Below are 23,676 nucleotides of genomic sequence, written 5' to 3'. Positions count from 1 at the left end.
GCCCAAACTCCTGCCGGACTGGCTGGCGCCCCTGCTGGCTGCATGGGTCCATACTGGTCCTCCCGGCTGCTCCCAGCCCTGCACCCTCAGAGCCTCACTCTCTTCCTGCTGGTGTCACTGATGGGGTTCACCTGTGCTCAGGCCCAGCTCAGCCCCGTCCCCTGTCCTGTCCCCTCCCCCGAGGATCCCGTTAGCTCCTGTGGCTGCACACGGGCCCACCTGCTGCTCCCCATTCCATGGGACAAGGTGGGTGTTCAGTAAACATCACTTTGGAGCCCGGGCCTGCGGTCCCGTGGGCTCTGTCATTTACCAGCTCTGTGTGACAAGCATCTGGACCTCCATGCTCACCGGCCCACACGGGGCATGGGGCAGGGCCCCTGGGGGCCTCAGCCCAGGGCAGAGTGGCGGTGCCCAGAGCAGCCACGACCATGTGAACATGTGTGGCCCAGTGTCCACAAGTGTCCCTAACGCCATCTCCTCAGCTGTTCATGAGTTTGACCTGGGAGGCAGCAGCCTTATCTGTGTTCAGGGGGGAATGGAGACTGGGAAGGCAGCGCCTCGCCGAGATGTCCCCCCTCAGCCTGTGTTCAGAACAGCCCGTCCACGGCTGGTGGGAAGCTGTGCTCCTCCACGCGCTGGGGGGTGAGGCACTGGGGGAAGTGGCCGTCTGGCCCTGGGGGCTCGCTCCCCCTGAGCCCAGGAGATGGAGGGGTAGGCGAGGCCCAGTTACCATTCGCTGAGCGCCATCCTCCTGTCATAGACGCGGATGGAGCCGTCGCCGAGCCCGGCCACAATGAGGGAGCGGTGGGAGTCGCAGGAGAGGCTCGTCACGCAGCTGTCGGCGCCCGTGGGGATGTCCTAGGGCCGACACAGACCCGTCAAGCACCCTGGGGTCAGGGCCCCGCCCGCACCAGCCGCCGGAGGAGCCGGGCCCAGAGGGAGTCAGGCTCCATCTGCCCGAGTTACAGCCCGGCACCCCGAGGCCCGCAGCCCAGAGGACATAGCCGTAAACACCTCTGTGCCCGTTAAACTTTCCAACGTCTCCCCTTCTCCTAAGAAGGAGGATGAAGCACATTTCAGCAGGAGGAATCTTCATCAGCTCCCTCTTAAACCTCCTGATTAGTTCAGGGAAGGGTCCAGGAGGAATCCTGCCACCCATAAACCATCCCCTCGCCTCTCCTCCTGGCAGCTGTAAAAGCTGGAGAAGGGCAGGAGGTGTGATGAACGCTCAGCAGAAAAGAGCAGCAGACAAAAAAATGGGCCCCAAGAGGGGGAAAAGTGCTTTTCCAATCAGAAGTTGTTTGCAGCTCGGGCGCACACTAGGAAGAAATCCAACAGGGAAGGAAACCAAATCATTGTACCCGTTTAAAAGGTAGGAAGCAGCCTGATTGGGCCTGCTTTCCTCTGTCCCCCACCTCTGGGGACACCGCCTGCTCAGAGCACTTCCATAGACCTTCATTCTTGGCCCTTGACCTTGAGGGCGAGTGGAGCTGGGGAGGACGGTGGGGTCTGTGCACACTGGCCCGCTGCGCCCCCAGGGAAGCCCCGCAAGGGACAGTGTGCTCACCTGCACCTTCATCTCTCGGTCTGTGTCCCAGATCCGGATGATCCGCACATCTCCCGAGCTCATGAGGAGGCCGGTCTCCTGCTCCCAGTCCACCACCATCCCAGCTCCTGGAGAGATACCGATAGGCACCAGTGTCACCAAGGGCGCCTGGTCTGGGCAGTTGCTCAAGCAGCTGGTGCCAACCCATAGGGTGGGTCTCCAACCCCACACAAGCTTGAGGTTGGGGTGACAATTCAGAGCCTTCTCCATATCTCTGCTGTTTTCAGGCATCTGCCAGAGGGAGAGCAGGATCTCAGGGCCGTTTGTCCAAGATGCCCACCTTCCAGGACACCTGGCCATGACTGGCAGGTCTGGAGACTTGAGAAAGGGCGTCAGAGGCACACAGGTCTGAGTCCTCTGGGTCCTGCAGTTCCCTGCGGGTGAACAGCTTCGTGGCTGCCCCTCATGGAGGCAGGGGGCTGACCACAGACGATCAGTGGTGAACGAATCAAGGGGTAGCCCTTTCCTCAGACTGGGCGGGGTTAGGGGGGGCGCGGTGAGAACCTTCAGCCTCCCTAAGGGCAGCACTGACCTCACAGGAGGGACTCTAAAATAAGATTTAAAATGTTTACTTGTATTTCAAACATACAGAAAAAACACAACAGAAATCCCTGAACACACCACTCAGATCTAAGAGTTGCTAATATCTTTTTTTTTTTTGAGTTGCTAATATCTTGTCATTTTTACTTTTTTTTTTCTTGAAAAGAAATGAAATTTAGGACAATAAAAGCCTCACTTGCCTGCCCTTTCCCCAGATGAACTTCCCCCCTGCTGCAGATATCCTCCCAGGCCTGCCTCTGTGCATTCCAACGCAGGGCCATGTGTCCAAAACCACAAAATGCATCTCTTACATCTCAAAAGTTGCCGATTTAAACTGGGAGTATATTTTCTGGCAACTTGTGTTTTTTCTGTAAGGTTATATGGTGAGGTTTCACCCAAACCTATGAACGCAGATCTGGCTAATTCGTATAAATTTGTGGGTAACACGGTCTTGGAGAATGAGCCCTTCACGTCTGTGACCCCCTGAGTTTGTAAGCCATGCCACCCTGACAACGTTTCCATGCTCCCTGTGTGGAAGGAGGCGGTGGAAGCACCAGGAAGGGGACATGTCCATCTGTGCTTCAACTTCCCCAGGAACGGCCATCCACTCCCAGAGCGGGTGCCGGCCTGCAATCTCAGCAGAAATGGACACAGGGTGTGGTTTCCCTAAATCCTGGTCAGCATTGGTGTGTGAAGCCTGAACACCTTTAAATAATTAAAAAACTTATTTATTTCTATTTTTGGCTGTGCTGGGTCTTTGGTGCGGTGCAGGCTTTTCTCTAGTAGCAGAGCGCGGGGCTACTCTCCAGTTGTAGCGTGTGGGTTTCTCACTGCGGTGGCGTCCCTCACTGTGGAGCACAGGCTCTAGGCTGCATGGGCTTCAGCAGTTGGGGCAAGCAGGCTCTGTAGTCGCAGTTCTGGGCTCGAGAGCACAGGCTCAGCAGTTGTGGTGCACGGCCTTCGTTGCTCAAGGCATGTGGGATCTTTCCGGATCAGCTATCGAACCTGTGTCTCTTGCATTGGCAGGTGGATTCTTTACCACTGAATCACCAGGGAAGGCCCCTGCGTATGTTTTTATATTCTGACACTGATGGTTTAACTCATATACTGCAAATGTCCTTTCCTATTCTGTCACTGACATAGCTTCACGTATGTTTTCTTTGGTCACACCAAAGTCTAAACTGAAGTCACCGTGCTTTTTCATACATCTGTCTCTGCTTCTCGTGGCAGCAGCTCCTGTGTTTGCCTCTGTGGTTTTCCCTTCTCTCTCTGTGGGTGCCCACTCTTCTCCCAAATTCCTGAGCTGGAGGGCATGATTCTCCTATGTTCCCTTCAGGCTACAGAGTTCCATCCAAGTGCCTAATCTCTTGAACCCCAGACTCTCATTTGTACACATCACTTCAGGTTCCTGCTCAGATCTGAGTCCCTCGACCCTTGCTCCAGAGACTCCCAGTGGCCTCCCAACTGGGCTCCCATTCTGCCCAAAAGGGACCAGCTTGGTCCTCTTACCTGGACCCTGTGCCTGGAACGCCCCTCTCCTGACATCCACACAGCTCCTCCATATTGTGCTCAGTCACCTTCTCAACCACGCGAGGCTATGATGTCTCCGTTCCAGAGGCATCCCCTCCCACATCCCCTGCCCCGTCCTTCCTGTTTTGCCGGCAGCTGTTGTGTCTACTCTGCAGAAATGTCACCTCCCCACAACAAATGGACCAGCCTTTGTTTCACCTTTTAGAATGCAGTCTCTCCACTGCAACACCCCTGACCTCAGGCAGGAGGAAACACCCCAAAGTACTGTAAAGGTTTCCACAGGTGACAAGGCTGCAGGTATGGCAGATGAAACGGTATGACATGTGAGTCCCACTTCTGTCCGGGAAAGCCCAGGTCACACTGCGACCAGTCAGCCTACAAGCAGAGCCTGAAACCAGGCCACTGCTTCCCTTCATGATGTGCCTGGTGGGCATTACGTGAATGAATCACAGAGGATGCACCCACCCAGGACCGGACTTTGGGCACCAGGTCACTGCAGAGGCTCACAGACTCCTAAATCCATGGACCACTGCTGGGGTGGCCCATGTTCTCAGGCATGCTTAACAGTCTGCTGGGAGCTCCGTGTTGGCCCTGAGGGGTTTTCAGGAGCAGTGTAATTAAGGAGCGGTCCTCCATTGAGAGCATGGGGCCAAGTGACATCTGGGATGCTCTGGGATCATGGGAACAAGTGCGGAGAATCCGGGGGGACCACACAAGGACTGGGAGGAGTCTCAGCCCCAAGCCTACGCAGGAAGCAGAGAGGAGGCTGTGGGCATTCCCAATGGAGCAAGAAGGCCCACCTGGCCTTCAGATGAAGCAGTGGCAGCTTCCTTCTCGCTGCATCTCCTTCATGGTGGATTCAGAGCTGGTAGGAGCCCTGCGTTAGGGCCCAGCCCAGTGACTTCATTTCACCTGGATCCTTCTCTCAAAACAGTTGCCCTCTGAGTGCTGGGGGTGAGGACTCCAGCACATGAATTTGGGGAGATAGAGCCCCCATCCAGGCCCCATGTCCCCATCTGCACGGAGGCACGGGAAGGTGTGTCCGTGCAGCCGTCATATGATCTGGAGACACAGGTTACATGAGCTCTGAATCCCGTTTCAAATCTGGACTCTCTGATGTGGACTATCGAGCTTCACATTCTGGTTTAAACTAGTTCTAAAGCACGGTGAAGCCAGCAGAGGTAAGAAACGGGTTTCCTAGGGTTTTCCCGAGTGCTGTGCATGTTGGGGAGGCAAGTGCCCTGCATGTGCAGACAATTCTGGGCAAGGCTGTTTTCTGAGCTGGGCCTGTTTGTGGAAGCTGTGTCTCCTAAGACAGTGAGCTCCTATCCGTGGAAGAGTCTCAGACCAATGTAAAAACTGTTGGGATAAAAACAACAGTCTGCTCACATCCTGACCCACCTCCAGGAAGGTTCCTCTTCCTGCACCTCCTGGCCCCCACCTCATTCTCCTGCAGGTCTGGGGCCTTGGCTGGTCCTCCGGCCCACATCTGAATGTAATCACTGGCTTTCCTCCTTGAGACCTTTCCCAGCCAAGCCTGTGTCTCGACCTCTAGACACAGTGGAGGAGAGATGATCTGACTCATCACGAGTTGGGAGAAGATGGTAAAAAAGGTGACACTCTTCCTTGATGTGTTGAATACAAGAAACAAAACTGATGGCTGTGATTTAAGTAAAACTCATAAGATAGGAACATCATGATCTTGAACTAGAGTGCAGATTCCAATCACTTTGTTCCTGGGGAGCATGGCCTCAGCAGTGTTCCCCTCCTTCCCCTTGCCCAGAGAAGTGACGGTGGTGGGGAGAGCCCCAGCCCCTGGTCCCCTGGCCCTTTCCTGTTTTTCAGGAGCAGGCAAGCTGCTCTGGGCTTCCCTCCAGAGGGTCCCTCCTCCTGGTCCATGCCGCTGCATTGAGGACACCAAGGGTGGTTAATGAACGGAGGCTGTGCGTGTGCTGCAGACTTTCTCCTGCTGGGCGGGCACCCTGAGCGCTCAAGAGCACAGTCCCTCTAGTGTGACGTTGCTCTCACTGCGCAGGAGCCAGGGGTGGGGTGGCCCTCGCCAGGAGGCAGAGATTCTCAGCTGACTTTATTCTGGATACGAGCCCTGATCACATGTTCCTCTCCAAAAGCTGGCCAAAGAGGGGATTTCTTCATTAAAATATAGGCACATTGTGCAGGGAGGGTTGGAGAATAGCAAGCTCGAACGTGTAAGTCAGGGACCAGGCAGAACCCAGGCCCAGTAGACAATGAGAAGAAGAAACACGTTGTTTCAGAGGCTTGAGTCTCTGCGATGTCCATGATCAGCCCTCCAGGCTCAGCGGCCAGTCCAGACTGACCTCTAAGGACCCCCCAGTCTGGAATATGCCTTTGAGAACCAACACAGGGATCTGACCTCTGAGAGTGATGGTTCTAGAACTCCAAAGGAGGAAGGGCAGGTCCCCACTCCACCAGCACATGTGAAAACCTCAGACCTGTGGGATGGTGACCCCCACTGCCTCCCCAGGGATGCAGACGCAGCACCTCCCCATGAGGTAAGGCCTCTCTCAGAGCCTGTGAACACTTCTAGACACCTGGCAGGTTCAGAGGCTCAGGACTGGGCTGGCAACAGAAAGCTGGGCTATTCAGGGGCAAATGACTTCACCTAAACCTCTGTTTCTCACTTAGGGAGATGGCCCAGGACACTTGGCAGCTGTGAAGGATCAGAGCAGACCTGTGCAGGTGCTCCCTGTCAGTGGGGCTGGGCACACGTGTCCTGGGCAAGGAGGGAACTGTCATTCCCTGTGGCCCGTGTGCCTGCCCTGCGGGCCCACGGGAGCCACCACCCGGCCTTGCGTTCTGGCTCCAGCCTTGAGAGGGCCTCCCGCTAAGATTCGATTCCGGATGCCTGTGACGCCAGAGGAGGTGTGCAGGTGGGAGAGAAGGGCAGCTGTGACCCTCCCAGCCCCACCAGCTACCCCAGCACTCTGTGGCTGGTGCCCTGCTTGCTGCCCAGCTCACTGCCCAGCTGCTCCAGGTGACGAATACCAACAACTGACCGAGGCCCAAGGTTTACATCCAGTTCACACGCGGGTGCTGGGTGATCTGTTCCCTGTCCTCTGGGGTCACTGCTGCCCTCCACGCAGGTGACAGCCAGGGGTCTGGGCTGCTCTCCTCCAGGTGCCCCAGGGAAAGGCTGTGAGAGGCGTTCCCTGGTTTCTCTTCAGGGTTTTGGGGCAAGTGACCCTGTCACTCCTCTGAGGCCCTTTCTGAGAGAACCCCTCCTGGTTACCGCCACCGCTATCACTGCTGGTGGGAAGCGGGGGAGTGAAGATGGAGTCAGTCCTGGGTTTTCTCCATTTTTCCTTCATTTTGAACTTTTTACTACAAGAGTCCTTTGTAAAATATCAAACTGTGAGTTTGTACGTTTGTAAGGACATCTTGTTCTTAGCTCCTTCTCCATCCCTCCAGTTCTGGTGGCACAAGGGACCCTGTCAGACCCGTGGCCACCACTGCCTTCCTCCAAGGAACCCTTGTGGAGAGACGGAGAGGTCACCACAGGGTTGGTCACACTCTAAACTCAGATGCTGCAAGTTAAAGGTCAAGAATTCTATCTGCTGCCAGGATTCATAAGGCTCCATCTCTTTACAATTTACCCCACTAGTGAAATCGGGAGAGAAAAGGACTCATTTCGAGCATGTGTATTTTAAGTTTGCCAACCCAGTGTGTGCATAGGCAACTGCAGATGGGCGTTTTGGTAACTATCAGATTTATATACGGATTTTCAGATGGAAACAGATGCTTTAGGAAACTCTGCATTCTTTGGAGAAATGTCTATTTAGTTCTTTGGCCCAATATATGGAATTTAGAAAGATGATAACAATAACCCTGTGTACGAGACAGCAAAAGAGACACTGATGTATGGAACAGTCTTATGGACTCTGTGGGAGAGGGAGAGGGTGGGAAGATTTGGGAGAATGGCATTGAAACATGTAAAATATCATGTATGAAACGAGATGCCAGTCCAGGTTCAATGCACGATACTGGATGCTTGGGGCTAGTGCACTGGGACAACTCAGAGGGATGGTATGGGGAGGGAGGAGGGAGGAGGGTTCAGGATGGGGAGCACATGTATACCTGTGATGGATTCATTTTGATATTTGGCAAAACTAATACAATTATGTAAAGTTTAAAAATAAAATTAAAAAAAAAAAAAAAGAAACTCTGCATTCAATTCTGAGAAATATTCTCTTTGAAGAAATTTGGTGGGAACACAAATCTCACTTTGGAATGACATCTATCTCTGTCCTAACGGAATCGTGAGACGTCTTCCCTGGGAGCCTGAGAGCTGCGCCATCCTTACTCTAGCAGATGTAGACTGGGATTATTCCCGTTCCAAGGCTGCTGTGAAGGTGGCATGGAGCACGGAACTGAACTGTCCTCGAGCCAGTCCAGAGTGAGGCCACTACGGAGGCCGGGAGGCGCGACCACGAGGCCTCGGCTCCCAGGGACAGTCCTGTCTACGGCTCTCACTGAGGTCTCTTTCCAGAGCTGCATGCAGCCACCTCATTCATCCCATGAGATCTGAGTGCTCAACAAGTGAGGTCTTTTGTATCAGAGGAGAGTATGCAGATGAAGGAATAAGAAAAACCACAGCCCTGACCCTCTGCCGCCTGAGAGCACGGTGGGCAAAAGAATGTTGTTGCGCAGAGCAGAGGAGCCGGCTCCCGCCCAGCCCTCACAGATAAGGGGAAGGCACTCACCTCCCTGCTTATTGTGGTCAAGAAAGATTGAGACCTTTCGGGCCAGACCTGTGAGGAAACAGGGATTATGGGCTTGATGCAAGGGGAAGCCGGCCAGCCAGAGCCAAATCAGCCAGAATTAAACACACCACAGAGTCAGGGAGCACCATGAAGGAAACGGGGTGGGGATGGGGGGGCAGACAGTGGCCCGGGCCACGGCTGCAGTTGGAAGACAAGGGCCAAAGTACCTACGAACTTGAAAACTCAACAACTGGAGGTTTTAGCTAAAAAAAGACTCAAGATGGGAAATCAGAAGGTGCTGAGACTCAAGGGAAATGTGGCCTGACATGCGTGGCACTTCCAGCGAGGGGCAGTTAATGGCCAGTCACACACACGGTTAGTGTGGCCCAACTGGCAGGAGCTGACCCACTGGCCACGGCCGGAGGAGCGGAGGTAACCCTCTGTCTAGGTCCTGAGTGAGGACGGCTCTTCATTCACGAGGCCCTGGGTTGGTGAGGAGGCCTCTGGGGAATGGTGCTTATGTCCAGGTGACTATGGGCACCTTGGCCTGACGATGGGTGGTACCACCACAGGTTCTATTTCAGAACATGGCTCACTCAGCTCCAGGGGATGGCCAGGGACCCAGACTGACTTCAGTTCTCCTGACTGCAGGGGATCCCCATGAGGGGAGTGTCCCCAGGTTAACTGCACGAGCATGCACAGGAGCATACGTGTTCACATGTGCACATGCATGCATGCATGTCCATGCCTGGGTACACATGTACACAGTGAGTCAGGGGCATGCTAAGATGACGCGGAGGCCCTGCACGTTTCACACAACTTCCAAAAGGCAGGGGTAGGGCTCCTGCAAGAAACAGTCTCTTTAGTCCCAAACCACTGGTTCAGATCTTTGCAAACAGGCTGCCACGACAGCGACCCGGTGAGTGAGTTCTGAGCTGGACAGCACACAGGAGAACCTCACAGGCAGAGTTTCCCCACTGCTCAGGAGGCGCCAAGTCCTCCCTCCCAAGTGCCTTACATGCCAGTGTTCACAGACGAGACCCCCATGACCTCTGGAGCTGAAGGACAAGGTGGGCTGGGCCTTGCAGGGTGCAGAGCTGTGTAGGATCCCCTGTCAACAGGTGCGTGGAGGAGTTGATGATGGCAACCCCTCCCCTCAGGGTGCCTCATCCCCAGAACACAGCTCAAGGCTGCCTGGGATCCGAGACCAGGCGGAGGACCTCCCTGTGCAGCACAGGGAGTTTCACATGCCCGGGAGGTAATCCAGAGCAGGAAGTGGGGGCTGTTGCTTCTGCCTGACAAGGTCCCGGGGGACCACAGCCAGGACTCTGAAGGGCCTCACGCTGCAGGGGGGCCCCCAGATGCTGATAAGCAATGGCCTTAGAAGCTGCTAGTTCTCCCCTCAGAATCACGACCAACAGCTCTGTGATTGTTGTCAGAGCCAAGATGAGTGAAGAGAAAGATAGCAGGTACTGATGGGCAGAAGGCACCCAGAAGTTGGCAGAGGGGCCAGAAATTCACCAGCCTCGCCCCTTGGTTACTGAGCTTGAGCTCCTGAAATGGAAATTATAATTGGGGTCTCTCTGGCCCTGCTGGGGTTGCAGTCCCTGTGCTGCAGAGGGAAGCTGTGGAGGCTGGAGGGTGCGGGGGTCCCTGGTTCTCAGGGCGCCCCTCCCGGGCCCTGCCACACACAAGCCCTTCCTGTCCTGACCCTTTAAAGCAGCTGGCCCCCAGGTGCCCTGCCCCTTCTACCTCCCACTCCTCCAGAAAGAACGAGAAGTAACATTGTCCTTTTTGCTAAGTTCACTGCTGCCCGGTCAGACGAACTCTGGCTTAGCTGCCGAGGAGTGCCCGCTCCAAGACCCCCTCACCCCTCCTGCTGACAAAGACTTGGAGGTAAGACCCTCACCAGCCCTCACCAACAACGCCTGTCCTGGGAGATTTCTGAGACCCAGGAAAGGGGGCGGGTCCAGTAGGAAGGAGTCTGTAGGAAACGCACGTCCGTCTACATCAGTGGAACCCACTCACAAGGAAGGGCTGCAGCGCACACCTGGGCCAGGAGCGGCTCCCCACACGCAGGTGACGTCTGGGGGGACACTGCAGGGGTGCCCCAGGGCTGTGCTGCTGTCAGCTCAGCTAGACCCCATCACCCCACCTGCATGTTGACTCCTGGACAGGCAGCTCCTCTCACCTTCACTGGAGCAAAGGCAAGCGACGCTGTGGGCAAATAAACCACAGATACATCATTTGGGGGTGGCAGGTATTTGGGGGCTACAGGTAGGTGGACCCTTGTAAAAGGAAAAGGCTAGACAACAGCATATTCACTGGGCCACAAGTGGGCTCCCCACCTTCCCATCCTCTGGCCCAGCTGGAAGCCTGACCCTGCTCTCTACCAGCTCCTGCCTTCCCCACACAGGGGTCTGCGAACGGCTGGAGCCTGGGACAGGTTGCCTGCTGGGATGGCAGCAGGAAGCTAAGGACTGAAGACCATGACTCAACTTGCCCAGCATATCCTGCAATGTGAGGGTGAGCACCTGAGGACCACGGGGAGGCCGTCAGCCACCTGCTCTGCTGGAGCCTCAGCACAGGCCTAGGGTGGGGCCGGTGGCTGAGCGGGTGGAAGGTGGGGGCGCTGCAGGGCAGAGAACAGGAAAAAGCAAGAGAGAGATGGAGGGACCCTGTGATGGCAGCTGTCATCCATGGGAGCACAGGACCGGGCTCACAGGAGCCAAGGCAACAAAAAAACGGCTGTGTTGGGGCTTGTGGGATTTGATACACAACTACTTTGTCTCTGAAGAAAATGTAAAAACACTTAAAATATTAACATATAAGGAAGTGTCTGCTGTGGAGCTGGCCGTGCCCCTGAGGGCACTTAGATGGAGGAGAGAGAAGCAGCCACGCAAGCACCTGATTGCTTCTCAAGGCCACGGAGAGACCCCAGGTGGGTGGAGGGGGGTGGGGTGATGAACAGCAAGCCGCTCTTGCCTCCATCTGGCAGGGGCTTTGCAATCACACTGGAGGGTGGCTCTGGAAATCCAGACCGATGGCCACATAAACGCTCACACAGTGAGCGCCAGGCTGAGGGGCGCAGACCTCCCGATAATGGGCCTGGACCCAGAGACTGGCAGGTGGTGTGGGTGTCTCTCAGCCTGGCTGTGGCATGGCCGTGCCCACCAACAGGCAGCACACAGAGTGGGGTCTGGTGGACACTGCAGCCACACCTCCTTCAGCCCAGAGCGGGCAGGCGGTGCACTGGCCTCTGCCGAGGACCAGACGCTACCAGGGTGCCTGCTGTGTGCTCCTCACTGAGAGTGGATTATTCTGGGTATGAGGGGCACAGGATGCAGCCCCAGACCCCGCCGTGCCCATGCTCTCACAATCAACACACGCTTCAAGCCAAGGGCAGGGGCTGCGGTCTGCTCAGAACTCGGCAAGAGACACACACACACACACACACACACACACACACCCTCCCCTTCACCTCGCTGCAAGCAGAGTCTCCCAAGAGGGAAGCTGGTTGGGTAGGGACTCAGGGGCTCCGAGTGGACCGACTTCCTGCAGGACCCCAGGAGCACCCACCTCGGGTGGTGGGCAGCATGTCCGAGAGTCCCTGCCAGGCTGTCACCATTTCTGGGTTCTTTTCCAAATCAGCAAAGTTCTTCCAGACCCTGATGGCACCGTCATCTTGGGGAGAGGAGAAAGGAGATTAAAACGCAGGCCTGGCTGCTCTGGGAAGGGGAGGAGGCCCCTTTCTTGGGGGTGCAGGAGGACACAGGCTGCTCAGGCCCACACCAGGCAGCCTGAGGGACAGACGGTTCTCTCATCTGGGGAGGAGCCACACACAGGCAGTGTGAGACCTCTTCCGACCTGACTTGGGGCTTCAGGGTGGAGCCCCCACCTCAGCGTTCCCGATTTCCCCCACCACCGCGGGCATCATCTGCCAAGAAGAGCTGGTCTCTCACAGGGACAGGGCCTCTCTCCTCACCCGTCACATGACTCAGGAGACCGGTGGGACGCCCCTCCCCGCCTCTCCAGCCCCAGGACGGGGCAGAGATCCCAGTGTTCTCCAGCAGATGGGCAGCCAGGTGGGCCTGAGTGTGGGGCCACCACCTGTCTGCTGGTCTGTCTGTCCTTCCTTCCTTCCTCCTGGTGTTGCTGTTCCCAGGACCCTGTTCTCTGGCCTCACTAGCCCGTCATGGACAACCTGGCCTTGAGCTGCAGAGGGAGTTCAAGGTCACCTGGGGACACACTGGGGAACTCGCGTCGAGCAGAGTCCCTGGCTCTGCCATCTGCTGATCTGCCCCAATCTCTGCTGAGACGTGACGTCTCCCTGCTCTAGAACTTAGGCCTCCTGCTGCTTCTCCACTGGGACCTGACTCCCAAAGGGCCCTTGGTCCCTCTGCCATGTCTGCTGTTTCCAAGGAATCACCTCTCTGCATCCTCTTTGAAGCTCAGATAGGCTCATTGTGACCTGTTGTCAAATGCCCCGCAGACCCTACTGGCTCCCGCACCACTGTGGGGTTTGTCTTCCCCTCCCTGCCTGAGGCCTGCTGGGGGGCTGCCTTGGGGCTGGGGCTGGACTCTGTTTTCCTGGGGAGGGCTGCCAGCAGGACCTCTCCCCCTAGGTGTGCCTGTCATGATGGTGGCCTCCACTTGGGACTGGTCAGTCCCCTTTATCAAAAGAAACAACTGAGGTCACAGGCACCTTGCTGCCAATTTGTGCTGGGGCCCTGCACCTGTCCCCTGCCACCTCTGCATCAGGGTTTAGGTCCCCACCATGGGAACCTACTCACCTGTGGCTGTGAGCAGGAGGGAGCAATCCTGGCCATTCAGATACTCCATGGCCGTGACCCTTGTGTACCGAGGGTTTCCGTTGTGGAAATAATCCAGCTTCTCCCCTTTCTCCCAGTCCCAAAAGCTTCAGGGAATAAGAGAGAAATACGGTGAGTGATCAGGGAGGAACAAATGAAAGCCACAAGGAAATACCACCTGACACCCAGCAGGTCAGCCACCAGCAAACACAGAGAAGGACACGTGTCGTCAGAATGTGGAGAAACTGGAACCCTGTGCCCTACTGGTAGCAATGTGAGATGGTGCAGCCGCCACGCAGAGCAAGAGCGGTTCCTCAAGATGACTGAACACTGAAGTACTACGTGCCCAGGATCCCACCTCTGTGTACATATTCAAGAGATGTGCACCCAGGTCATAGCGTGTCACTCATAATAGCCAAAGGATGGAGGCAACCCAAGTGCCCACTGATGGATGAAGGAAGAAACAAAGTGTGATCCACACACTTGGACCACTATTCCATCTTAAAAGGGAAGTAAGTTCTGACACCTGCTACAGCACGAATGAACCTTGCGGATGGTATGTTAAGTGAAATAAGCCAATCACAAAAGGACAAATACTAGATGATTCCACTCATTTGAGGTTCCCAGAACAGACAAATTCCCAGAGACAGAAAGCTGAGTGGTGGATGCTGGGCCTGGGGAGTGGGGAGGGGGAGTCAGTGTTTAATGGGGACACAGTTTCAGCTTGGGGTGATGAAAAAGTCCTGGAGGTGAACGGTGGTGACGGCTGCCCAACAAGGTGAAAGCACTCAATGCCACTAAACTGCAAGCTTAAAAGCGGAGAAGACAGTAAATTTTATGCTATGTATAAAAAAGGAGAAGAATAAGAAATAGGTAAGAATTCTGTCCATTTTATCAGCTATAAAAATAATCGTCCCCATGGTCTCTCCCATCAAGTGTGCACTTTCTCAGCGACATAAGGGCAACAGTCGCTATGAGTTAAAGTGGTGTCTTGTTACTGACGCTTTCCCTTTGCACACTTGCTGCCCTTGCACCTAAGCGGGTCCCTAACATGCCCTGTCACTGGGGGGTCCTAACGAGCCCCTGTGCTCTGCTCTCTGTTCATTGCACAGGAACAGCCCCATCTTAGTGCCTGAAGCTCCGGTCCTGGCCCACATGTAACTGTGGTCAGGCCTCTGGAGCGCCCGTGGTAACGTGGCCAAGTGCAGCCCTGGGAGGGTGTGGGCAGCACCAGGAGGAGAGACATCTGCCGGCAAGTTCTCTAGCCCCCACCCCCGAAGCAGCCCAGAGGCTTGGGGTGAGGCGCTTCCACGCCTGGACGGGGCAGGGGGTGTCCTGCCCACACCCCCTGGGGCTACTTGTTCTCCACCTGAAAGGCCAGCCCCATAAGTACCCCCATACCAGATGCTGTCTTTGTCAGCGACGGCCACGCATGGTGTAAAGGGGTGAAACTTGACCACGGAGGGGACGCCAGGGTTCCTGTTCAGAAATATCTGGTCGTCCAGCCTTGTGATACCTGCCGAGGGAAACACAGGACGATGGGCCTCAATTTGCAGTAAACGTCACTGCCGTGTTTTGCCAAGGCTGACGCCAGCCGCTCGTATCTGGGGGGTTGGGAGGGGCCCAGAGGGAAGCAGGAGGCAGAGTGTGGGCGGGCTCCTGAGGGTGGGGCTGCCTCTGTGCAGACAGGCTGGCATCCGACTCACGCTTACGACAGCCCGTCGGCAATATTCAGAGCAGTGCACGCAGGTTAAGGTTTTCTGAAAAGAATGTCACAGATTTTGGAATAAAGTTCAGTAAGGCGGCGATTCGGAACTCAGACCCAAGACTAAAGCTTTGGTTTGGCCATCACTGTCCAACTCCAGCCAACTCCTGTGTGGAGGCGGGGGCCTCCAGTATGGAAAGGCGGGAACCTTGAAATGACGGAAAGACAGCTGATCAAGAGTCACACAGAGGACGTGAATGGGGATCTGCTCCCCAGGCCCCAACACAGGTACCTGGGAAAAACTGCTATGGCCCTGAAGGAGCTCTAGAAGAGCAACGAAAAGAGGATACCAGTGTGGGGAGCATCAGATGGGTTCCCACATGTTATCTGCAGAAGGATGCAGGCTCATGCAGAGGAGCCAGGCGTGTGGCCCCTGTACCTGCCCGTCGTGGAGGGCAAGCAGCCCCCACAACACTCAGCCCCGGGGTCACCCCCTCCTTGGCCACTGGAAGCTGGTCTTGGGTGACACAGAGGAGAGCGACTGTGGCGCTCGTGCTTCGTGAACCTGGCACCTGCTGGGTGAGCTGCTATCACCCACTATTTCAGGCTTTTTCGCCTCCCTTTGCTAAAAAAGCTAACACTGAAAACCACTCAATCATCAGGATGGGGTTAAACTAACAGGCAAACAGGCCTGGGAAAGTTTAACTATTGCCCAGAGATGCCCTCCCCCTCAGCCATGGGTTCCCCAGGGAGGGCGTGTAATTTGACCCAGGAAAGATGAAGGGACACCCAGGTCCTGAGTCACTGCAGGCATTCTGCACACACGCACAGATCTGGGCACGATGGTGAGGTTGCAGCATCACGGGGGCTGGCTGGAGGGGTCACAGATAAGGGAGGCGGCATTAACTTTCCCAGCTCATCTCCTGGGGCCTCGCGGACTCGTCTAATGACTTTGCTGGGCCCGTAGGCGATATTCCACGATTCACATCCTTCCCAGCACATGGCTGGCCTCAGATGAAACCACCACTTCACAGAGTCCAGGCTCTGAGCGCTACAGGCAGTGCAGGAGGCTGTGGCCTTGCTAGTGGCCCTGCCCTCTCTGCCCACGTCTGCCGGCGGTGAGGCTCTTGCCTGCAAGCTCACTTGCCAAGGTCTCCAGCAGCTCAGCAGTTCCTTTCGGTGTGTGTCAGACAAACAGATCTTTTCCCCACAAAGACTGGAAAAGAGAACCCCTGACCCTAATTTACAAAGATGATTTTTTTCTTTTCTGTCTGCAAAACCTGGTTGGTTCTCAAATGACCGGCTCTAATTTCACTCCCTGTGCAATGCTGACCGAAACACCACCAGCCAAGTGTGGCCTTTACTGCCTTCAGATGTTCGCTGTGTGCGGCAGACTGGCTCCCAGGCCGCCTGTGGGTACAGGGAAACCAATTTGTCCTGCTGTCCCCTTTGGTAGGCCTGGGGTCTAAAGAACCACAGACTTCCAAGAAAATAGGTCCTTGACACCATAATTCAAAGAGCTCCTATCAAGCTGGGCGGCTCAAGCTCTCCTGGAAAAACTGGCAGACTTTGAATTCTACATCCCTGGGGGCTTTACATCTAGAATGCGCCTTCACAGAGGTGAGTTACAAACAACCAAGATTGGTTTTAGCAGAAGTGACCCTGCATTAATGGAATGTGACCCTAGCATCTCAATGAGAGCACTGTGAATGCGCTCCAAGTGCTTCTGAAACAGCATTGCTTCTGGAAGTGCTTGGGGGGCACCAGGCCTGGGCAGGTGGGCCAGGGATGAGATCCCGCCTCCAGGCTGCCTGCAGGTAGGGATGGGCTCATGGGTCCTCAGCCGCAACTTTAAATAGTAACCCATAATACAAAAAAATTCTCTGGTGGTCCAGTGGCTAAGACTCCATGCTCCAATGTGGGGGGCCCAGGTTCGATCCCTGTTCAGGGAACTAGATCCCACATGCTATACGCCACAACTAAAAAGATCCTGCTTGCTGCAAGTGAAACCTTGCATAGCCAAATAAATAAATAAATTTTAAAAAATTAAAAAAAAAAGTAACCCTTAATAATCAAGGGAATTTGACACCACAGGGAGAGAAGGTCATGAAAATAATTCCACAAAAGTGTGAGGAGTCTGCTTATCTACTCTGTGCAGCACCCAGGGAGCATCATCCACTGCCCAAAGCTGGCCCAGCAACAAGGACTCAGGCAGAGCTGGAAGACCAGCCCACCCACAGCTGTGGGATTGAGTTGGCTCCTGAGCCCTGGGGGCTGTACTGCTGGGAAAGAGGGAGGCGAAGGCTTGTCCCTGGGTGGGGGAGCTGCCCAGTGCTCTGGCCCTGTCCTAACCACAGGGTGGAGCCCCTTGGCTGCCCCCTCCCACCTGGCCTCAGTGCCTGAGGGTAGGGGGCTGCTGCAGCTGACATAAGGGGGACCCATGACACAGCAGCCCTCCCTGTGGCAGCCCACGTCCCCGCACTGGTGAGGTGGGGTGGGGCTGGAGGGTATGCAAAGTGGGGAGTTAGGGTACCTGTTGGCAAATTTAGTAAAAGGTTTGGTCAAAATGTGACTGATATACAGGCTTGGGGTAATAGGGAGCAATTATCTGGGGGCCATGTGGGGTCCAGGCAAATACAACCAGGGCCTGATGTTTGTCTTCTGTCCCCATGGTGAGGACACAGGCCACCTGCTGTGGACCCCAGGGCTGCAGAGGGCTTGCTCCCTTCTCTCTGGAAACGACAAAAGGCAGAAGCCACGACTGTCCCAGAGGCCGCCAGTCAGACAGGAGCTTCCTTGGACGATGATCCCAGAGAGCCTCCATGTCTCCCTGGGGACAAGGCCTTCCTGGGCAGGTGAGTGGTGCCCCACGGTGGCACCCCTTCCTTCCTGGAGCATCTCCGCCAGCCTCATTCCTCGCCCGAACCAGGGCAAGTGGGGGCCGGCTCACTGCCCGCGGTGGCCCCTGGGGACACCCCTTACCCTTCTGGATGAGCTGTTGCGCCTGCTTCCGGACACGGGTGTTCCGCAGAAACCGCCACTCCCGCTCCTTGCGGATCTGACTCTCCAGGTCATGCTCTTCCGGAATCTCCAACAATTAAAAAAAAGAAAATTAAGACAATTATTTCCAAATGAGAGGGTTCCCCCTCTGCAGGTGCAGAAGAAACCTGGTTCTCTGGTCGGTCCAGTGCCCAACAGCAGTCAGAGCAGACCCTTACAGTCAGAGGGTGGTCACCAAGCTCCCGAACCTGCTTCCCTCCCTGTGCTGGGGGCATTGCACCCTGCTGACAGCTGGGTGTGGAGATTCTGGGACCCGGGACCGGGACCTGGGACCCGGGGGAGGGCTGGCTGGCTTGGGGACATGGAGCAGAGACTTAGGAAGCCCCTGCCTCTGACAGCCCAACCATAGAGGCCAGAAGCTGTCACACTCTGACAGGGCAGCGAGGGGGCTGCTTTCAAAGCAGACAGAATTTGAGGGGGAGGTGCAGGGATAAGGGCCAGGTGTTTCCTGCAGGAGGGGACATAACGGGCTCTGCTGTGCTGGACACTAGATTGACTCCTTTGTACCCTTAAATGCAAAATCAGAAAAAGATGTGGTGTGCTCAGAGACGTTTGCTTTTATTCTGATGCCAAAGGGAAACGAAGCCTCTGGTTAGAAGATGAACGCACTCATGAGAAGTGACAGAGGGCAGCAGGCACGGTAGTGCTGCCCCCTGGGGCCGGAGAGGCAGCCTGGGCCTGAGGGCGGGGCCTTCTCACCCCTGGCGGGCAGGAGCTACTGCCCGCCAGGCTCCACCTAACACAGCAAAGGGGCAAAGCTGGCAACAGATTCCATGTGGGTGGAGAGTGAGGAAGGAGCTTCGACCCTATGCCTGGGAACTTCTGCCTTCCTTCATCAGCTTCTGCATATGAAGTATGTGGAAGCTGGAACAGTCCCCTTTCCTGGATAAGGGCCCTTCTTGCTTCATGGCATGTGGGTCATGTCTAGGAGAGGGCCACACTTAGCAAACAGTAAGTTAGGATTTAAGTTTACTATATTCAGAACATAATCACTTGTGTAAAAACGATGTATCTCCTTCGTCATACAGTCAACTTGCCTAACTCTGGTTGCCTGCTTGAGAACTCAGACCTGTAAAGTTCTCAGATATAAAAGGAATCAAATAAACTTGGAAAAACCCTACTTCCTCTTGGCTGAGAGCTAACCTGCCTTGTACTCAGCCAGGTAACACTGCACAGGCAGAGGGAGCCCATATTCAATATTTTAAAAGTCATCTTCTCTGCTGGAGAAAGCATCAGGATGACGAATGGTGAACGTGGTCACGTGTACGTGCCTGTGTGTGTGCAAGCACAGCTGAGAAGATGGGAAGCAGTTATTACACGAAATGGTCACGGAGCACTTTTGTGTCTTCTTAAATGCTCCGTGTTATCTCTGATCACAAACAAACAACCCGAAACCTCATCTCATCCCTGTGCACAGACCAGAGGGGTCTGTGTTCCAGGATTTCACTGCTACAGTCCTGTCTTTTTTCTCTTAAAAATCACAAACCCACAGCCAGCAAAACAGCAAAGATATCCTGACACGGAGACAACAGAAGAAAAGTCACCTAGAGCCTCCAGAGCAGTTAGTGTTGTAGACATAACCCCACGAAGGCACTTGGGATAGATGGTGGGTTTTTACCAGCTGGTTTTGTTTCATGACAATCCAGAGATTACTGGAAAAGAAATTACAGATAACCAATAACATAGAGTGATAAAAAGAAAACCTCCAGATGAAAAGAAGACAGAATCAGAATGAAGCTCTGGTTTCTGCAGGTTTAGAGGAAGGGTCTGGAAGCAGGGAGGGAGTGGGACAGACAGAAAGGAAGTTCTCCATGTGGTGAGGGCAGGCAGGAGGAAGGAAGGGGGCAGGAGGCAGCTGTGCGTGGGAGTGTGGCCACATGCGCCCTGGGGCCTCAGACAGACTGACCTCCACCGCACAGCCGGGCATCACTGCCCCGGGCTGAGTCCTAAGCAGCAGAGCACGGAGCTCTGGGGAGTGGCCCCGCTGAGCTCAGGAAGGACTTGCAGCATTGAACTGAACTGAACCGCAGCCCAGCAACCAGCGCACACACCGTCCTGGGGACAATCACCACGAAGCACTAGGACAAGCGGGGGCGGGCAGCAGTGGGGCAGTGCGGGAGGCGTGGGTGGAGAGAGACGGGGAAAGGGAGAGAGCAGAGGCTGCGAGAAGCAGCAGGCGTCAGCCGGCCGGGAGGGATGAGGACGGATGGAGGGGACCAGACTGTTTCCTGCTCAGCTCTTCTTAATCATCTGCTCAGTTGCCTGCCCCTCCCCTTACCTCGTGGCTCTGCAGGTTGAATAGAAGCTTCTGAGTAAACAGAAGCCCAGACCTAGACGGTGCTGAGCTTTCCTCCTGGCAGAGCTGGAGGGACGTGGGTGAGGCTAATAGTGTTACATGATTAGGATCATGACACGCTGAGGATTCCTAACACCTGGCTTCTCCTCAGACTTTTAAAAACCAATTATGATGCTGAAACCTCCTGAGGCCTCCCGTGGAGCCGACAGCTGAAGGCTGGTGACGGCATCCCCCTTGTTCCTTAACTATCACTGGGGCAGCCTGGGCTTGGGAACAAAGGGAGACCAGAGGGTCTCAGAAGCCTGATGGCGGGCCTTGCCAGGTAAGCAGGTCCTCATATGATGAACTTGTGAAACACAGGGCACACCCTCAATGCCTCTGAATTTAAAGGGGTTCAAGTGCATGGGATAAAATCCACAACAGGCACGTGGCTATCAGGACCGAAGCTCGACCCCTGGAAGGCTCGTGAGGTCATGGAAGTCCCCACCAAAGAGCTTCCTGGGTTCCCACCAGAAACAAATCGAGTTCTGTGGTGGGACAGAGACCTTGTTTAACAACAAACCACCCTCCCCAAACAATGACGGAGTCAGCAGTGCCGGGAGGGAGCGCACTGGCTGTGGGCTGACTGGTCTCCGCTGGGCATGACGTCTAAAGAGTTACCAAGCTGAAGGCCACTGACCGCTAAGGAAGAAGCTCTGAAGGGCAGATCGGAATTCACTGTAGGTTCTGATACCTAAGTACAGGCATTTTTATCATGTGACCACACCTCACAAAGCATCAGGGTGACTGAGATGCAATTCACATGCGGTAAATCTCACCCTTTGGGGCCCAGTTCTGAGTTCTGACAGGCCCCACGGTCATGTAACCACGCACAATGGACATGTAGAATAGTTCCTTCACCCCAAACTGCTAGATGCCCTCTGTAGCCTGGCCTTTCCCCCAGTCCAAGTCCAGCACCACCTCTGTTTTCCATCGCTGTAGCTTTGCCTTTTCCAGATGCCGTATAAATGAACTGTACAGTTTAAGTCTGGCTTCTTTCACTGAGTATAACGCAGCTGAATTTCATCCATAGTGTGTATGCTTCAGTTTATTTAGAAAACATTTGGTGAATTAGTATTTCATCATATGAAATATTCTAGCAGTTTATTCACCCGGTGAAGGATATCTGGGTTGTTCCCAGTTCCTGGTAATTATGAATAAAGCCACTGTAAATATTCAAGTACAGGCTTTTGAATGAACAGAAGTTTTCATTTCTCCTGGGTGAATATCTAGGAGTAGGATTGCTGGGCTCTATGGTTAAGTATGTGTTTAATTTATGAGAAAGGGCCAAATGTTTCCAAAGTGCTTGCAATATTCTGCCTTTGCACCAGCAAAGTATGAAAGTTTCAGCTGCTCTGCATCCTTTGCCAGTACTTGGTATTGACAGATTTGAAAATTTTAGCCCTTCTAACAGATGTGCAGTATCTATTTCATTGTGGTAACTCGACTTCCCTTGTGAATAACTGCTGTGACGCTACACATCTTTTCTCAAGTTTATTCGCTGCCTGGGTACTTTTTATGGTAAAGTGTCTGCAGATCTTTAGCCCATTGTTTTTAACGGGGCCACTTGTTTCCTGATCATGGAATTTTGAATATTCCTTATATATACTGGATACAAGATTTGTATGTGTTTTTTAATTTTCTTTTGGTTTGTGGCTCATGATCTCATGTTCCTAACAGGATTACTCAAAGAGCAGTTATCAATTTATGGTGAAGAGCAATCTGCCACTTTTTCTTGTGTGGCCTGTGCTCTTTGTGCCTTATTAAAGAAACTACTGCCTAACCCAAGGTCAGAAAGATTTTCTTCCAGAATTTTCATGGTTCCAAGCTTCACATTTAAGGAGTGAGTTATTGTACAAGGTGTGAGTGAGTGACTGAATTTCTACTTTTGGCAAATGGGTGTCCAATTACCATGGTGCCACTCCGCTGGAAAGACACATTCCTTTCATTGAACTGAACAGTTCTCATACGTCCATGGAAAATCAATGGGATGTACTGATGTGACTATTTCTGGACTCTGTTCTGTCCCGTTGATCCATGTGTCTGTCCTCTCACCAATTCCACGTCTTGATTATTTAACTTTATGGTGAATCTCGAAATCAGGCAACGAAAGTCCTCCAACTTTGTTCTATTTCAAAATTGTTTTGGTTACTTCGGTTTCTTTGCTTTTCCTCATAAACTGTAGAAGAGGCTTGTTGATTAAAAAGAGAAAGCCAGGAGGGAGGTCCAAGAGGGACGGCACATATGGCTGATTCATGTTGATATATGGCAGAAACCAACACAATATTATAAAGCAGTTATCCTCCAATTAAAATAAATAAATTTTAAAAAAGAAAAGAAAAGGTCTATTGGGATTTGGATTCAGACTACATTGCTCTATATACATCAGTTTAGGGAGAACTGACATCTGAATTTCATAGTCTTTCAACCCATGAATGTGGTCTTCACTGATTTAAGTCTTCTCTGATTTTTTTCATCAATGTTTTTCATTTTTCACCATTTGGATTTTGCTTTTTTTTTTTTTTTAGATTTGTAGCTAAGTTAAGTACTTCATGATTTTTTTTTTGATGTTATTGTAATTTCTGATCATTCATACAGAAATAAACAGATTTCTGTATAATGACCTTGTATCCTGCAGTCTTACTGAACTCACTTATTCTGGCAACATCTTTCAGATTACTTAGGGTTTTCTATACATCCAATATTGTCTGTGAATAGAGTTTTATTTTACCCTTCCCATATGTACACATTTTCTTTTCTTGCCTTGCTGTCTAGGACCTCTGGGAGGATGCTGAATGGGAATGGTAAGATGAGACATCTTTGCCTCACATACACCTGGTTTTGGAGAAAAAGCACTGTCTTTTATCAGTGAAAATATGTTAACTGTAGGTTTTCTATAGGCACCCAGTATAAGAGTAAGGAAGTTTCCTTCTATTCCTAGTTGGCTAGGAGTTTTTATTTTGAATGGCTGTTGAATTCCATCAAATCCTTTTTCTGCAGCTACTGAGATGATCATATGGTTTTTCTTTCGTCTGTTGATACAGTTATAGGACTAATTTAAAAGTGCTGAATCAACTCTGCATTCTTGGGATAGAATCCACTTGGTCATCAGTGTAGAATCTATTTTATGTACTGCTGCATTTTATTTATGAATATTATGTTAAGGATTTTGGGTTCATGTCCATGAAGAATACTGGCTTGTAGATTTTTATTCTCTTAATGTCTTTGACTGGTTTTGGTAACAGAGTAATGCTGCCTCCATACAAAGAAATGGAAGTACAAGAAGTATTTGCTCTTATTCTTTTATAAAGCTCTTTTTGTAATTAAATGTTATATTTTAATCTGTCCTG

At 53.3% G+C, this 23,676-nt stretch overlaps 1 protein-coding gene across 2 annotated transcripts in view; it reads right to left on the bottom strand.

Moving 5' to 3' along the window:
• Positions 1 to 23,676, bottom strand: part of RPTOR (regulatory associated protein of MTOR complex 1) — a 324,607-nt gene that overhangs the window by 4,680 nt on the left and 296,251 nt on the right. The window contains exons 25-31 of one of the 2 annotated variants that reach the window (XM_086356543.1): positions 17,914 to 18,019; positions 14,628 to 14,742; positions 13,209 to 13,333; positions 11,995 to 12,099; positions 8,416 to 8,463; positions 1,568 to 1,674; positions 731 to 858 (exon numbers count right to left, since the gene is read on the bottom strand). In XM_086356543.1, coding sequence (XP_086212669.1) covers positions 731 to 858; positions 1,568 to 1,674; positions 8,416 to 8,463; positions 11,995 to 12,099; positions 13,209 to 13,333; positions 14,628 to 14,742; positions 17,914 to 18,019 — 734 coding nt within the window. The remainder of the gene's footprint in view (positions 1 to 730; positions 859 to 1,567; positions 1,675 to 8,415; positions 8,464 to 11,994; positions 12,100 to 13,208; positions 13,334 to 14,627; positions 14,743 to 17,913; positions 18,020 to 23,676) is intronic. The other variant, XM_086356544.1, reaches the window with a different exon arrangement.

This window comes from Bos grunniens, chromosome 19 (genome assembly GCF_055505025.1).
Source record: "Bos grunniens cultivar Pamir isolate PY7600 chromosome 19, Bosgru_T2T1.0, whole genome shotgun sequence".
Lineage (NCBI taxonomy): Eukaryota > Metazoa > Chordata > Mammalia > Artiodactyla > Bovidae > Bos > Bos grunniens.
The sequence above is the reverse complement of the archived record's forward strand: the minus strand, read 5'-3'. Positions and strand labels throughout refer to the sequence as shown.